Source organism: Populus alba, chromosome 5 (assembly GCF_005239225.2).
Source record: "Populus alba chromosome 5, ASM523922v2, whole genome shotgun sequence".
NCBI classification, from domain to species: Eukaryota; Viridiplantae; Streptophyta; class Magnoliopsida; order Malpighiales; family Salicaceae; genus Populus; species Populus alba.
This window is the reverse complement of record NC_133288.1, coordinates 21,249,987-21,268,173: the sequence shown is the minus strand read 5'-3', so window position 1 is coordinate 21,268,173 and position 18,187 is coordinate 21,249,987. Positions and strand designations below refer to the sequence as shown.

The 18,187-nt window shown below is 33.6% G+C and overlaps 2 protein-coding genes across 2 annotated transcripts; one reads left to right on the top strand and one right to left on the bottom strand.

Moving 5' to 3' along the window:
- The first annotated feature begins 308 nt into the window (after nucleotides 1-308).
- On the top strand, nucleotides 309-3,963 carry LOC118062119 (probable jasmonic acid carboxyl methyltransferase 2). The gene is made up of 4 exons (XM_035075806.1): nucleotides 309-451; nucleotides 785-1,189; nucleotides 2,412-2,684; nucleotides 3,497-3,963. Exons 1-4 carry the CDS (start codon nucleotides 377-379, stop codon nucleotides 3,851-3,853), a joined length of 1,110 nt encoding a protein of 369 aa, XP_034931697.1. The 5' UTR covers nucleotides 309-376; the 3' UTR covers nucleotides 3,854-3,963.
- Nucleotides 3,964-16,743: 12,780 nt separating this feature from the next.
- On the bottom strand, nucleotides 16,744-18,187 carry LOC118062121 (uncharacterized). The gene has a single exon (XM_035075807.2). The coding sequence runs from the start codon at nucleotides 17,738-17,740 to the stop codon at nucleotides 16,892-16,894; it is 849 nt and encodes a 282-aa protein (XP_034931698.1). The 5' UTR covers nucleotides 17,741-18,187; the 3' UTR covers nucleotides 16,744-16,891.

The following is an 18,187-nucleotide window of genomic DNA, read 5'->3' as shown; positions in this document are numbered from 1 at the left end:
AATCAGGTACTAACTAATAGCGATAATTCCAGTCTAATTATAGTGCTCTAATAATTACATAAATATGGAAAATTACTTTTTTAATATAAATAATTAACATTTGTATGGAATAAGAAGTTACGTACTAATATAATTTACTCTAGATATGTTTTTAGTGGCTCCAATTCGACATCGGGTTGGATATCTTTTTAAAAGTGGTCACTTTTTTTTGACTAGGTACTGTTTGACATATGTTTGAAATGGAGGTCGGGTAAAATTTATTTATTTTGAACCGTTAGCTTTTCAGCTCTAGATTCCTTGCCTGCCTCTATATATACAACATGAATGTCTGAAACACTTCATCACTTGCAGTTTTAGCTGAAGAGAGAGCAGAAAGATGGAAGTAATGCAAGTGCTTCACATGAACAAAGGAGATGATGAAAATAGTTATGCAAAAAACTCGAAAGTGCAGGTTTGCATCCCCTTCTCCTTTTATTTATTCTTATATTTAACAATATGTGCACGTATACATGTTTGCTCGCTCCCATAGTCTAGATGTAACCGATGCCACGTTAATATATATATATATATATATATATATATATATATATATATATATATATATATATAAAGCAAAAAAGAAAAAGAAAAAAGGTTTTAATACATATTCACATGGTTTGGAACAATTTCTCGAGGTTTATCCATGGGACGAAGCTGCTCTTTTTCTTTTTTTAGTCTTGACGATCACAAAAGTGCAGTCAATATGAGCTACCCTCGGGGCTCTAATACTTGTTTAATTTTGCAGAGCAAGATAATATCTCTGGGAAAGCGAATCAACGAGGAGGCTATAACGCAAATGTTGCGCAGCAATATCCCAGACATCATGGGTATTGCAGACCTGGGTTGCTCCTCTGGACCTAACTCGCTGTCAGTGATCTCCGAAATGACTGATATCATCTATGCCAAATGCAGAGAGTTGGGGCGTCCAACACCAGAACTTAAGGTCTTCCTGAATGATCTTCCTTGTAATGACTTCAATTTTATTTTCGGATCCTTGCCAGCATTCCACGACAGGTTAAAGAAAGAAAAGGGTTCCGAGTTCGGGCCATGCTTTGTATCAGCAACGCCGGGTTCTTTCTATGGCAGATTGTTTCCTAGCAGGAGCTTGCACTGTGTGCACTCTTCTTCTAGTCTTCACTGGCTCTCGCAGGTTTGTATGACAGACATATAAACTATATCATCATAATCAAGTGCATGCAGGAACAATCAGCTAACAATTAGGCTCGCATCGCATGGTCTTGCATTTTTTTGTTTGTCTTAATTTGTGCTTGCCGTTTGTTTAGAAAAGATCAGGTGAATGGAGGAGAAGTGAAGAGAGAGGGCGGTGATTGCGGGGAAGAAAATAACTTTCTAATATTTATGATATCAACTTAATTATATTCAATATTTATTATCTTTCATTCACTTTTCTACGTACCCCAAAAAAAAAAAAAATAATAATATATATATATATATATATCTTGAGGGTATAATTTTCCCCATCCCTTCCCTTCCCTCTTGTCATAATTTTTCGCTGCAAAGAAACTGTGAAGGACTAAGCAGTCCAATGATTTCCCTTCTTTATCGCATTTGAGCTTTTTCGGTGGCTTAGAAAATAATTGCAAGTGCAATTATTGCAAGTTATTTTTTAATGAAAAGCTATCAAAGTAAGTAGTATTCGAGAAAGGAAAGATCAAGACAATTAGAAAAAAGGGACATATCCTTGTTTCAAAAATAAAAATTCATTTTAAAACTATTTTATAAATATAATTGTTTTTGTTTTTTAATTAAATATGTTTATTTTTTATATATATAGTTAAAAACTATCTATAAATATAAAAACATAATAAACACGTGTGTGTGATAAGAGAGATAGGATGCTCTCATTGCTAACTTAAAAAAAAAGCCGGCATCAATCCTTTGTTAAAAATAAGTATATTTGATATTATGGTGTATTGTATTTCTTTTAAATTATTTTTTTGAAATACATTAAATTTTTTTATATTTTTTTTTATTTCAGTACATAAAAATTATTAAAAATGTTAAAAAAATATTAATTTAATATTTTTTTAAGGTAAATATATTTTTAAAACAAATTAAATCAAACACATATCGAAACACGTGGTACACAGGGACCACATACTTATTGATTTCTGACCACATACTTATTGATTTCTTCATCCCATAATTTCAGTGGTCATAAAATCAAAGTCTCATTCGACAAAATTTATATAAGATTCTAAATCTTAAATTTATTATAAAACTGTAAATCTTAATATTTTAACGTGAGACAATATCTTTTAAGGTACTAAATAAATCAATTAATCTTCTAGTTTCCCTTCTTACCAAAGAATGCTTAATTTTAAAAAAGATAGCAATTAATATATGAACAGGTTCCAGCTGGTCTAGAGAGCAACGCGAGGACGGCCATGAACAAGGGAAAGATTTATATATCAAAGTCAAGCTCGCTTAGTGTGTTAGAAGCATATTCATTGCAGTTTCAAAAGGACTTTTCGTCGTTTCTAAAATCACGTTCGAAGGAAATAGTTCCCGGAGGCTGCATGCTCTTGTCATTCATGGGCAGGAGATCGACCGATCCCGCCACGGACGAGAGTTGCTACCATTGGGAGCTCTTAGCACAGGCACTAATGAGCATGGTTTCTGAGGTGATTAAATTCGTAATGCTTTAATTTGATCTTGTGTATTTGCTTACAATTTTACATTCAAGTAATTCCTTTAGTAAATCTGCACATTTTCTACCTAGGTTGATTTCATTTCATACCTTTATCGAAAATAGTTTATTCAGTAATTTTAAATTATTATTTCACTTAACAGAGTAAATTATAAGTTAGTTCTTGTATTTTTGATAATTTTATAAATTAATAACTCTATATTTAAAAGCATAAGTTAGTTAGTTCCTCCACCAAAAAAACTTAATTGTGATGAAAAAACTACACAAGGGCTAAGTTACAATCGAATATGAAAGCATAAAATATTAATAATAGTATTCTTTTAAAAAAAAAAAACAAATAGAATAAGTACTCCTTTATTAAAAGTACAGATATATAATAGTTTTACCCCTTAACATATCGCTTTCATCATGTTGACTTCGATAAAAAATTTAAATTGTGATTATTTGGCTGAAGACGTTTTCTATAGAAATCCAAGTATTAGAGGATAATGCCTCCCAAGACTTTTATCATATATTCGTAGCTCAAGAGAAAATGTCTTTATAGATACCAAGCCTAACTTTATGTTTAAGTTGATCTAAATTCTTGTTGCCGTGATGTTTTCCATTTGGGACAAGCATCTAATTAAACGAATAAACTCGGTGTAAAACAGTTTATTTATGCCAGCACAAAATGGATAACCAACTTGGGAATGGAACCACAACATTCATATATATATATATATATATATATATATATAGACATCAAGCTAGCTTTTGTTTTAATTTTGGCGTTGACTAACGCTACAGGGGCTCGTCGAGGAAGAAAAGGTCGATTCCTTTAACGCCCCCTACTATGGTCCATGTGCGGGAGAAACGAGGTTAGAGATTGAAAAGGATGGTTCTTTCAGTGTCAGTCGACTCGAAACCTTTGAAATTGACTGGGATGGAGGTGCCGACGATGTGGACACCACATCTGGTGCAGCATCACGTGGACAGAAGGTGGCCAAGACAATCAGAGCCGTCGTGGAGTCGATGCTGGAATCTCATTTTGGGAGGGACATAATGGACGAATTATTTCGAAGGTATGGAGAGATGGTGGAGGGGTACTTGTCAAAGACTAGAACCAAGTACACCAACTTGGTCATTTCAATGGTTAGAAATTAAAGGGCTAGGATGCAGAGTATTACTTGTACAGTTGCACAAGATTACTCGAGTAATAAGGGCTTCATGTCATTATGTCTTTTAAATGCGTGGTTGTTTATCGTATATTTAGGCTTGGTTCGAAATCTTGGATTTTGAACAATAATTGGCACAAAATTTGCTTGTGTCCATGTTATAGCGACTTTTAATTGTCCCAGTAAATTTTTATAAAATCAAGATTTAAAACATGAAGATTTACTGGATCTAGGAAAAAAAACAAAAGCTATATGTTTAATTAAAAAAAAAAAAACAGCTACGCTCTTTACGTCAACGGGGATGTTTGCATTTCCGGCCAGCAATAGCCAAAATGCCAACACCCATTTTCTCGGCCGTACACTACACTATCCAATTTCAAATATTTATGCCAGAAAGGAAATAAGACGGCCATACCAACGTAGTTTCATGTTTCACTTCCGAAAGTAGAACAAAATGCTGCCTCTTCTTCCGTCTACGAATTCTTCCCTTTGTTTCCACGCGCGCTGTGCTTCTTCTCGGTGCCTTTTCCATTTTTGTATATTCTATTTGTGAAGCTGCTAATTCGGGGAAATTCACGAAAAGATGAATAAAATCGGCTAAGACAATCTTACATGACAATTCGGGGAAATTCACGAAAAGATGTATAAAATCAATTGCGCAGAGCTTCTGGGGGATCAAAGCCTGCTACTCCGTGCTTCTCGTGAACACCACAAGTTCAATATCTGTTTTCGTCAAATAGTTTGATGAACTGATTGTGAAGAATCTTGACACTTGGGAAAATGTTGGCATAATCACCATACTTGGCCAGGCACTCGAGGTTAGTTACCTTAATATTAATTTATATTCCTACCAGCTCAAAAATTATTTCTTTATTTCTCTCCCTTGTTTCTTTCTTTATATTGTGCTTATCTCTTTTCTATTAAATAAATATTGATGATTATCATTTGAGCACGATAAAGTTGCACAGTGAAATATTTTTATAACTTTTTCATCAATTGAGTGATTTTCTTTATTATTTTATATGTTTATCTTTGTCCTATTAAATAATTATTGGTTGTTATATTTTAATAATTTATGATGAGCATGATAATCCATTTTTTTTAAAATAATACAATTAATTATATTTTTAGTGTTGTACAACGTTGTCATCATTATATATAATATAATGTTTAATATTATAGTAATGATTGCTTTTTAAAATATATATTTTTAAAAAATATATCAATATAATAAATATTTTTATTTTTAAAATTAATCTATCAAAATAATCTAATAATAAAAAATTTAAAATTTAAAATAAAATCAAATAATTTTTTTGAGATGCGCAGCTTGGCTGCAAATACAAACAACCCTTAAAAGGGGGAGCTCGTGCAGTCCAAGCATTTTCCTAATCTAGTTACTAGGCGCATATATATTCCTTCATATGTACGCAGCTCAAGAGCACATTCACGTGAACTGGAGCTATGATACCATAACATTGTTATTGTTTCAGGACGAGAGAAACAGAGACAGTAAAGACAGAAGATAAAATATAATATAAATTGAGATGGAGATATAATTGTGTTTGATAGCAATGGATAAGATAAAATAATTATTTTTATATTTTATTTGGTTATAATGGACAAGATTAAATAAAATATAAAAAAAATATTTTACTCTTATTATGTATTATTGTCAAACTTATATATTTTAAAAAATAATTAAATATATATATATATATATATATATATATTTTTTACTTTAGTTTATATTGAGTATAGAGAAAGGATTGATTCGGTCTGATTTGGTCAAAAACCCAATTCAACCCGGGATAAAACACGTGCAAAACTCATTGACTTTTCTAGAAAAAATTTGGTCAAAACAAAGTTGCTTTGATTATTTTTTTAAAAAAATATGGGTTAGGAATAAAAAATAATAAATATTATTTGTGGAAACATGCTCTCTATTTACCTTCTATTTTAAAAATACCAAAATTCACTTCAAAAATATCTTAATAATAGTTTTATTTTTATATCCCATCTCTTTAATTAAATATATTTTGTCTCTCTCCTTTTTATTTTGAGACAACTACAGGCTTAATTAGCTGACCCACTTGATTGATATTTTTACGGGTTTTAGTAAATTTCTATGGCCCGAATAGAGAAGCCCTTAAGATGCTAGTTTTTGGGACAAAACCAACCATAGGCCCAATTTGAAAGCCTTATCACCGCGTTTTTCTTAGGAAATCTCATTTTGAATCCGAGAATAAAAACTAAAAAGCCATGATATTGATCTTGGTATGTAATTGTTGCAGTTAACCTTCAAAGCCATATGCAGGATGTTGATGAGCTTAGAGGATGGGCAAAAACGAGATATGCTGCAAGAGGACATAACTCATGGCTGTGAAGCAGTGCTCAAGTCCCCATTAGGTTTCCATACACTAGATTTTACAAATTCCTTCAGGTAATCTACCAATGGAGTCCATCAAATCATAAATGAGCTTCGAATGTTGTGGGCTTGAGCTATATTAAATTCCTTTTAAATCCGAGTGTTTCTGATGCGGTGAGCTTGATAATTCTAAAAAAATAATGGTGATTTAGGCCAAAAAAAGATCGTGAAAACTCTGGACTTGATCATGACTGCAAGAAGAAGATGCTCGCAAGGCAATTAAGAAGAGAAAATGTAGGTTTTGATGATGCTTTTATGTTGACAGATACAGAGATAAAAGATAACATCTTGACCATGATTATTGCAGGTCAGAAGATTGCTTTTCTGAATTCTGATAGCTACTACACGCCTCGAAAATTTTATTATACCCAGATTTGCTGTTGCACCATTTCCTTTTAAAATCTTATATGCTTAGAAATGTAAATCTATGAAGCTTTACATGTTAAAATTAAGGCATCATAGTTTGTATATGTAGGTCAGGATACAACAAATTACACCAGGGGTAATTTGTATTCCTTTCCACCTTCAAGCTTCAAGGCATATATATATATATATATATATATATGGGTAATTGTGCTTCTTGTTTAATAGGAGCAGGCAGAGAAACTTCACCTTGCAGAAAAAAAAATTCACTTGGGACACTTCTTACACTAGAAGATTACTGTGTGTGGTGTTCTCTCATTGTAAAAAACAGAACAAAATTTAAAGATAAAATTTAGGATAAATAGCTCATCTATTTTTATATAATTGGATAAACCTCTAATGTGCTCCTATAATATTTTCATTGTGTTTGCTCTATCCTATATATTATTTAATCATGTTTTCCACCAAAATTAGAGTTTTCATTCCATTTTTTTTCATAAAATTGAAGGAATGAGTCATTTACCCTAAAATTTATTAAGCTTTAGGAACGAGTCATTAGAGGGAGCACTGTGTTGATGCTAACAAATTATTCATCACCAGCAAGTTCCTGTCCAAATCATCATATAATGCCTGTGTTCCCCGACCACACCATGACTCCAAACTGGATGAAATACACAGATTTTATAGACTCCAATAATTGTGATGGAGACACCGAACCGGAAATATTATTTATGCACGCGTATGATCATAGACGATGGAGGATAGTCCAAACCATTGAGAAATTGGGCTTTAACTTGTGTTTTGGGTTTAATTTATATGGACTTTCAGTTGAGTTTTATTAATTTAGCTTTATTTGTTGGGCTTGATTTAATTAATGTTGGATATTTTATTTAATGGGCCATAAGCCCAATTGCTTATTCAAGTTAGGGTTTTAGTATAAATACTCTACTTTTCTAAGTGTTAAGGGACTTTTGATGATTAATGAAAATTTGCAAGTTTTGCATATCTCCAATCCCCTCTCTTCCTCTTCTTTAGCTTCTTTCTTTCTCAAGCTTCTTTCTTTTCTTGCTTTAATTCTTTTTTATTTGTTGTCCCGCGTCAAATTTGGTATCAGAGCACGGCTTTTAATTGTTCTTACAATTAATCGATCTATGTGTTACAATTAATCTGGAAAAAAAAAAAGTTACTGTTCAAAGTTATTGTTCATCGACTGCGCAGCCGCCGGGAGAAAAAAAAAAAACCAGATCAACACTGTTCATCTCTCCACAGCAAACAGCCGCCGAACTCAAATTGTCACTGTCCATCGCTGTTCATCGGCACTGTTGATCGTCTCCACCAGCAACACAGCTGCCACAATCAACATTGTACACTGTTCATCATCAAAAAACAGCCACCGCAGGGCACACCATCCTCACGAGAGAGCAGATTGGGCATCCCCAATAGCCACCAAAAACCACGACAGCTCTCTACAACATCCACGGCGACAGATCGCATCACCTCCTACAGCAGGCCACTCTTCACGCCGTCGACAGATCTGCCATCCAGCCACCATCTCGCACCACCAGTAAACTCCCACAGCGCCTCCACAGCAGACCCATTAGTGACAACAACCACAACCAGTCGTCTGCCGCATCTGAGCTCACCGGCAATAGAGCGAAATTGTAGCAGCAAAAGATCTTCATCTTCGGCAACAGACGGAACAGTAAAAACTGGCCAGTGGCAACCACCACCTCTAGTGGCCGCAATAGTCGTCGCCGTCATCTGTTACGCCCCGCCGCCAGCAACAGCAACCGAGAAATCGCAGAGACAAAGGAAACTCAACATTGCAGCACAGAAGGAATTGGAGGGGAAATTAATTAACCCACCACGTCAGCCCTCTAAATCCACATCAGCCGCCACATCATTGTCCGCCACATCAGCATGAGCAGCAATGTCACCCCAATTGCCATGTCATCTGAGGTCCATCCGCGATCGAATTCGACAATTTGAATCTTGGTCGGTAAATTACTCCACTTTTGGTTTGTTGATTTTCACTTTTTTGGTATTGCACTTAGTATTCAAAATTATCATTAATATTTCTTTTTGTGCCAAAAAAAAAAAAAATCTCACCTAGCATTTTTATTGTTAATTATGTTCATCAACCTCTTTCATTAGTGATAGCTAATATCTTGTTCTATTTGATAATTATAAGTTCTCGCTTGTGACATCGTGTTTGATTAATCATTTACACACACAAAACAAAAAATCTAGTATTACATGCTTACAATTTTATTAGTGTAATTTGTTCTTGATTAATCTCCACATTTAAAAAAAAAAAAAAAAAAAAAATTAGCTTTATTTTTGTATTGTGATTTTACATGCAAGAACCATTTGTGATCTCAATTCCATTTATAAGTTAGTATTGCATGCATTTGTGTCACGATCATCTAGTGTCTAAGCTCAAGTTTACACTTACTGTAGACTCAACCTTTAGTGATACCCTGATGATCATTTGAAAGGAACTGCAAACTTAGGTGATCAACATGTTTAGAAGAATTGAGCCCCAAGAGAGTTTTCGAATAAGGCACTCAAGGACCAATAAATATCACAAGAATAATCATTATGGACAAGATCACTCTGAGCGACACCAATATGACCATCATTTAGGTTACTCTAAACACGATGACTTTGATGAGCGAGTCTTGAGTCCTAACAAAATAGAAGCCCCCACTTTTGACGGTCGTCATGACCCTTGGATATTTGATATGTGGATTCGTGATATGGATCAATTCTTTGAGTGGCATAATTTGTCTGATAATAAGAGAGTTAGATTTGCTAAGATGAAACTCATTGATAAAGCCAAAATTTATTGGAGAGATGTTGAGGATTGTTTAGAGATGAGAGGTAAACCTCCTATAACTGATTGGATCAAAATGAAACAAAAACTTCAGGAAAAGTACCTACCCCAGTCTTATAGGAATAAACTCTTAGACCAATGGAACAATCTAAGACAAGGGAATAAGTCTATCAATGAGTATATAACGCAATTTAATGATTACATGATTAGATGTGCCATAAGAGAGAATGAAGCCATGACTTTGGGTAGATTTTGTAGAGGCTTAAATGATGATCTTAGAAGAGAAGTTGTATTTCAAGGTGTATCTACCCTTGACCAAGCTTATACCTTAACTAAAGATTACAAGTTGGTCACAAAGAATCAGTGGAAAAATCGTCAGGACTCTTATAGTATCCCTATTAGGTCCCAATTCAGAAGTAGTGATTCTTTGTTAGTTGCTCCACCCCACAGACCTAATCCTAGTAACTCACAACCTTACAAGAAAGATAAAGGCAAACGAGTTGTTAATGAAGTGTCTAAAGTGAGTTCTATGGTTAAATGTACTAATTGTCTAGGTTTTGGTCATATCTCTTTAGATTGTACCTCTAAACCTTTAGTCATCCAAAAATATAAGGATCTATGTAAAGAGGAATATTGTAGTGTTGAAGTGTATGAGCCTAATCTTGAGGATTTTAGTGACCTTGATGATGAGGATGTGCAAGAAGAGGGACTTAACACTATGAGTCCACATGAGCTTGAGACTAAGGTTAAGAAAGAGTCTGATATGTCTGCTTTAATGGTGGAGGAAATTTTAGGAAACTCTTTAGTGGAACCGCCTATAGAGATGAATATGGTTTTAGAAGAGTTTCATGATATTAGTCCTCCTAAACTACCTGATTCCTCATCCCACAGGCTTGGTGTCCAGGACATCATAAGTTTAGAGCAACATGTTGAACTTCTTGACTTCTTACCACATGCACGTGATGAGGAAGATGAAGATAATCCTAGGTTACTTGATTGTGTCCATACCATATCTACACAGGTTTCAGACAATGCTTGTCTCATTCCACACCCTCAATCATTTAGTGTTCATTGTTACAAACCTAAGGAACTGATAGAACACCTTCCCATATCCCCTCACAATAGGATGTCTAAGTCAGCTGAGTCATTACCATGTAGGGTTCATAATTTGCATATTGAGATCATGAAACAAATTCAAGCAAGTAATGAACAATACAAATTTCGAGCTGATTTACTTAAGTATCATGATGCACTTAATGTTGGAGATTATTTCATGATACAGATTAGACCTGAACGGTGTCCTTTGGAAACCGAGCATAAATTGCAAGTAAGTAGTGCTAGACCATTCAAAGTGTTGCAAATGATTGAATCAAATACTTATGTCATTAAATTGCCATTAAACTTTGATATTAGCTCTACTTTGAACATGAAAGACCTCAGTATTTATAAAATACAACCCATCCATGATTCTCCTTTTGATACCCCTACCTCATTATCCATATCTTTGGCACAAAAGGAACATATTAATGCTACTTTGAATGCACAAGTTGTTTTTACCAGGGATGGTGAACTTCAGCAAATCCCAGTATATGAATTCGACGACCAGATTCAGACTATACTTGGATTATCAGAGGAGCATCACAACAGCTTGATCCTTGTCATTGAGAGCATTATCGGAGCTGTCTTGACCTATACTCGACGGGGTCGAGTTCTTCCAACCCCGGGAGAATTGATGGGGACACCGAACCGGAAATATTATTTATGCACGCGTATGATCATAGACGATGGAGGATAGTCCAAACCATTGAGAAATTGGGCTTTAACTTGTGTTTTGGGTTTAATTTATATGGACTTTCAGTTGAGTTTTATTAATTTAGCTTTATTTGTTGGGCTTGATTTAATTAATGTTGGATATTTTATTTAATGGGCCATAAGCCCAATTGCTTATTCAAGTTAGGGTTTTAGTATAAATACTCTACTTTTCTAAGTGTTAAGGGACTTTTGATGATTAATGAAAATTTGCAAGTTTTGCATATCTCCAATCCCCTCTCTTCCTCTTCTTTAGCTTCTTTCTTTCTCAAGCTTCTTTCTTTTCTTGCTTTAATTCTTTTTTATTTGTTGTCCCGCGTCAAATTGGCTGGTGGACCTTCGGTTCATGATTTTATAAGTTGGCTCTGCATGATATAAAGTGGACAAATAATTGTTTCTTTTTCCTGGCTTCGTTACATGCCATGAATACTAGAATAGGGCGCCATTGTTGGTTCTTTGACATGAGCCCACGATTGCAGCTCCTTTTCGCAATATTATGATCCAGTTTGGATCAAGTCCACTCGTCTGCCTACCACTACTTTGTTGTTAAGTAATGCTCCTCTATGATTTTCTTGACGTGGGATAAAATACATACCTATATATAAAGGCAAGAACACAAAGGTTAAGCTCCTTTACTTGCGCACACACTACTTTCTTTGTCACGATACCCATGGCATTAACTAAATAGAAATGGACGTTTCGACTAAAGCTGTCTAGAAGATTGAGAAAGTAAGATCTCTGTGTGCAAATCCATGGGTGCCATGCCATCATGGTCTGCAAGTGATCGTTCTTTTGTGGCTTTTCCTAAAGTGACACCATTTTTTTTTCTTTTTAATTTCTTGAGATGTTAAATGCTAAAAACTTAGGGAAGCTGTCCTATCATTCAATATATCATCTACCCCATCATCACTTGCTGAGTTACTTTTCAATAATTAATAAGCTGCCTAGATTTCCATTTATATGTATGTTTCTTCAATTCAAACAATGGCAGTACTGATCAGTTTTTGCTTTTTTTCCCACCATCCAAATACGACCAGACTATAAATATTTAAGAATAACCTAACAAATACAGAGATGTTATAGACAATTGGAAAGTATGGACTCGGCAGTTGAGTATCTTTGAAACAATAATGGGGGGAAATTGTCGCTATATGTTTTGCTCAAGATTTGTTGCAATTTCAGGTTGCAACATGGATTGAATTTCTAATCCTTAACACTTGTTGTACAGTTGATGATGTTGACTTAACCTTATCATATACCTTTTTCATGTGTTTAAGGTCTGCTTTAATTGTCACCAGCTTAATGTAATCTACTGCTTTAAAATGCCTGCAGGTGTGGCCAGGAGAGAGAGAGGGAGGGAGGGAGAGAGAGAGAGAGAGAGAGAGAGTCCATTTTATAATTCTAAAAGAGAAAATGGGACATCTTTCTTATATCACTTACATGACTCACATAACAGCAAGTAAGGAGTACAAGCAAAGGAAATGACAAACCAAAGAGACAAGGTTGTGTGTGCTTCGAAAAGAAAACTTGAGAATAAGATAAGTATACAAAAATTAAAAAAAAAAATACGTAGTGGGTTGTAGCTTTAAAAATATTGTTTTGCTCAGACTTAAAAAACTCAAAAACACATGGTCGTATCATTGGGATTTAATTGTCACTGTCATGTTAATTGGGGTTAAAGATCTAGATCCTGCCTTTTACGTGAATAATATAATAACAAACATACCTTTAGAAGTTAAAAAAAATTAAAGTTGGGGGTAAAGGCTTTTTGGTATTTTCACCTTCAAATGCACAGTTAAATAATTGTGTTGCCCTTGTATTTCTCAAAAATAAAACTAACGGTTAGGGCTATTTGAGTCTTTTTCATACTTTTTTGATATGTCAATTGAAATAAGGGACAATTAGATCTTTAAATAGATATAAAAATAATAAAAAAATGAAACAATTTTGCACGCTAGTAGGATAAAAGCGCTCGCGTTGTTTGGGCGGCATAATGTCAGCAATGACGATGGAAGTTGAGAGCTGTCTTTTACACGGTGACTTGACGCGTGTCAACGAGGGAGATGAGTTGATCTCTGGTGAATGTTTTTTCTTTTCCTGTTTCTTTTCTCTTTCCACGCCTTGGTTTTAACCCCGGCCCTACTAAAAAAATGTCTTGCGGTTGTTGCTTCCTTCAATTTTTATCATTATTATTTTTATTATTATTTGCTTTGTTTTTAATATTTTTTAAAATTTTTTATTTTTTATTTCATCCCTGAACATTTCATTTTATTTTATTTATTTTTATCCAATTTGATTATCATTGATTCTTTTTTAATCCTTTTCTTGAATTGTTTTTGTTTCAACTTCATCCATAAATATTTTATTTCATTTAATTTTTTTATTCAATCATAGTTCTCATTTTTTTATTGCTATTTTTTTAAATTCATTTTTTATTTTTTTTTATTTTCTAATTTAGTCCCTAATTATTTTCTTTTGATTTAGTTCTTATACCAGGATTGGTCTCATCACTCGAGTAACTAATTTCAAATATTATCTCAATTTAACACTCATCTTTTTTGAGGTTATTTTTATTTTTATTTTTATTTTTACAATTTTATCATTGGATATTAGGGCTTGAGCTTTATTATTTGTTAAACTTTCATTTCTTTATGTTATCCTAATCTCATATTTATGGTTGTGGGATAGTGGAGTTAACTCGAGCCAATCAAGTTTTTTTTCGGTGTTTTTTTTTAAAAATTAATTTTTTTTTCAATTTCATCTTCTGACATTATATTATTGGGCCTTGGACTTCGTTATTTTTTTTTTTGTGGGGTTATCCTGGGTCGCGGGTTAGTGAAGTTGACCCGAGTTGACTCTAGTTTTCTATGACATTTTTACTCATTTAACTTCAGTATTTTTTTCTAGGTCTCATTCTAAAAAAATATATTTTTTTTTATCATAATCTCACATCACAGCTTATGTATTAATCAAGTTAACCCAGGTTGACTCTATTTTGTTTTTTAATTTTCTTTTCAATTTTATTATTTTCTTTTTAATTTTCTTATTGGTTTCATGGATTTTTTCTTTCAATTTCAACCTTCAATATTGGATTATAGTTTTTTTTTTTTGTCATTTTTAATTTTTTTTCCAATTATATCCTTCAATATTGGATTGATTGGGAATTAACCTTTATAATTTTTTTTTAATTTTTTTTCTATAAGGTTATTACGGTCTTATGACTTGAATCGTATGTTTGATATGTTAACTCAAGTTGATCTAACATATTATTGTATTTATATTTAAAAAATCATCTAATATGCATCAAATTTTAAAATCATAATGATTTTTTAATTAGAAAACACATTAATAATGCTCAGATATATTTTTACATTTTAAAAAAAAATTAATCCGCTATAATCTAAGTAATACATCGTTTCTGTCCGCATTACTTTACTTTCCTCTTATGTTCATTTCATGAGTAGGTTATTACCTGTTATCAGCTTCCTTTCAGAAACACGGACTTCTCATATCCACAGAGACTACGGTCCACTACATCATCTGGCAAACATTGATGAAAATACAATAAAATAAAATGAGTAATATTTCATCCATATTGATCATTTCCCCTGCTGTTTCAATTGCCAAAATTTGTATCTCAAATTAAAAAAAAAAATTATTTCAAACAATGTTTTCCCACACTATAAGATAAACATGAATAGCAAATTAATAAAAAAATCACCGTTACTCAATTTAATTTAGTTTAAAGGATTAACTCAAGACCTAACCAATTTATTTCCTGCTCGGGTCTGAGTTAAAAAAAATTAATTTAGTTAATATGATAGGTCAACTCATGATATAATTAAAATCTAATTTAATATTTTAAAATAAAAAAACTTTGCAGAAAAACTTTGTTTTAATTTTATTAAAAAATCAAAACAATGTATTTTCTATTGATCCCAGGTCACCCCTTAGACCAGGTCATGGGTACGATAGAAATGGTGTGTTAATTATCAATTACCCGGGGAATTATGGTTTTGAATTGAGATGAATATTCCAATGGTAGAATATTGGATATGGTGTCTCGAGTGTTAACTAAAATTTTGTTTAAAAAACATGTTAAAATTGTTTTTATTTTTTATTTTTTATTTTTTATAATTATAAATTGTTTTGATGTGTTGATATTAAAAATAAATTTTTAAAAATAAAAAAATATTTTAAAAATCAATTACCGGTAACCTTTCAAATAACTTCTTACATAAACATTGAAAGATCACAAATGCTGATTATAATAAAAACAAGAGACCTCTTGCATCCCTTGAACATGTTGCAGAATTTCCACAACAAGTGGATGAGAGCAAAGCTGCTTCATAAAGAGACCTTTGCATATATACAAGAAATTGAAAATAAAATCTCCCCAACCCCACGTCAATGGTATTTTTTAACACAAACGTAAACAAAATAATGACTCAACCCCCCGAGGACCAGTGATTATGAAACATAAAGTAGATTCAAGAATAGAAAACACCGGGAAAAAGAGGTAGAATAGGAATGACGATGACATTTCCCCGGAGATAGCTATAACTTTGCCTTCGTTATCATGAAGAATTTACATCTCCTCTATAGATGAATCACCCACTAATTCAATAATTCTGCAATTAATTATGAGATAATTCATTGAAATTAAGGTCTTAATCTCTCTAAATACGTTCTAAACCCTAATCTGCCCTTTCATTAGAGAAAGGGTGATTTTTCACTCGTGAAGATCCCAAACTTTTGAGGGTGAAAGATGCTTTTTTTTTTTTAGAACAGGAAATAGGCGAAAACAAAATCTGACAACCTAATGGTTTTTCAATCAATGGCTGTCCAAACTACAAATTAAGGTTTCTGAAGTGAAATCTGAACGTCTGAGAAGAAGTTATAGTTTTATGTTTCCGAATACAAGATGTCGTTCTAATTTCTTACACATATATGGTATGGAAATTGCAAACACCCTCCTCTTTTAACTGGTAATAATCAACTACACTGAGCAGGGAGCAGCCATCACTGTCATGCTCTGTGCACCTAAAAAAGCTGAAGAGATAGCAACATGGGAGCTAGAGCCATCAGCACGCCAAGAAAAAAAAATTAGTCTATAAACTCTGGAGTTCACCCCTGTCTCCTTCCACGTGAATTGCATTTCTGACCACAAGAAAATCAAGCACAATTCAAACTGAAGATTTCCCATCAGCTTGAAAATTCCAGAAATTAACATAATTTCAAGATTAAAAAAAAAAAAAAAAGAAAAAGTAACTGGAAAGTTAGACAGAGTGGCCTTTACGTAAAGATTACTGCTCCTAATTTTTATGAAATACAAGAAAGTCATTTCAGAGTTACAATTCCATATATACATTTAAATCTTATTGGTATTATTATGGATATAAAGACTAGGAAAAAAAAAGACAATAAAATTAAGGATTCATGGGATTCTTCAATATTAAAGATATTTATTTCGGGCAATCCAAGGATGAACTAAGCGAATCATGCATCATGAATCATAAAAACCATCTCGATTCTATGGTACCTAGTTATTTTTATTCATTTTTCCACTAATACTGCTAAATATTAATTAATTATCTATAATTAATAGCTAAATATTCTTCCTTTTCCTCACTTGACAAAGCAATACTTTCCTCTCTCAAAATCTTCTTCTTAGTAGCAATAAATCTCTCAATTGTAAGCCTGAACTCGTCATTATTCATCTCCAGCATCGACTTTCTCGCGGCGCCCGGAGTATTATAATTAAGGCCACCAGTACGGACTCCAGTCAACGTCTCCCTTCCAATCTCCGTCTCCGATCTTCTAAACTCTCGTGGATATGCCCTTTTCTCTTTCCCATGTTTCTCTGATCGCGTCCTCCTGAAAAACTTCTCCTCTTTCAACACTGTAAGATCACGAACTGGATTTTTTCCCATTTCATCAACATTGGCAGCATCGTTAGTTTTCTCGCAGCAAACAATTTGTTTTTCCTCGTCGAGTGTATCTTTCTCACGAACTGGATTCTTCTCTTCTGCTTGAACTGGTTCCTCTTGCAGCGATGAAACAACAAACTGTTTGTCCTCTCCGGTGGTTGTTTTCCACCGAGGAGAGGAGGTGGAGAAGGAAACGTACTCGTCATAGATATCGGTTTGGATTGGAGTGTCGCTTTGGTCATTGTTGCTGGGCGTTGTAGATGAAAGGTAGACGACGATTAGAATAAAAACGTTTGCAAGCACAAAAGCATAGATTTTCTGGTTAGAAAAGGAGAGATAACGAGAGGCTGTAAGTGTTATGACAGGGAAGCAAGAGAAGGAGCACCAAAGCAAGACTAAAGCTCCCACAGTTTCCAAGAAGCAGTAAAGGTTTCTCTTTCTGTTGTACCTTCTCATAGCATCGGCTTTCCCAGCCTTCACTTTGTCAAATATTTCAAAGGAACTAGACATTTTTGGTTTGTGGGGTTTTGATCTGAAAGAAGCCAATTGATAAGGAACGGCAATCGGAGGCTATGAAAGAGACATAGATATAGAGAGAGCGAGAGAGTAAAGAGAGCTTGTAAGGGGATTTGGCGTTGCTCGAAGAAAAGGGTTCTTGCGGAGAAGGAAAGTGAGAGAAAATAGGGATACAGAGAGGGATAGCAGGGATTCTGACTGAGATAGCTAACTCTTTTTTGGTACAGTCTTGCCTTATTGGTCTGGTTCTTGTTGAAGTTCTTAGAGGAAAGTTGAAATTGAAATACAGATGGATCTCTCAGGAGGTGGGAGGGGATGGAGGCTTTTATAGAGAATAATTGGTCTTCCCATTCTATGATTCAGAGATTTATAAATGCGAACAAAAATTAATTAATAAAGGGGAGAGAGTCTGAACTCTGAACAACGAGGGCCGAAACTTCG

Bases quoted from the DNA above. Each gene is read 5' to 3' on its own strand.
- LOC118062119 (XM_035075806.1), top strand. From the start codon at position 377: ATGGAAGTAATGCAAGTGCTTCACATGAACAAAGGAGATGATGAAAAT. The intron at 452-784 runs GTTTGCATCCCC...TTAATTTTGCAG, and splicing joins CAAAAAACTCGAAAGTGCAG to AGCAAGATAATATCTCTGGG. The intron at 1,190-2,411 runs GTTTGTATGACA...ATATATGAACAG, and splicing joins GTCTTCACTGGCTCTCGCAG to GTTCCAGCTGGTCTAGAGAG.
- LOC118062121 (XM_035075807.2), bottom strand. From the start codon at position 17,740: ATGTCTAGTTCCTTTGAAATATTTGACAAAGTGAAGGCTGGGAAAGCC.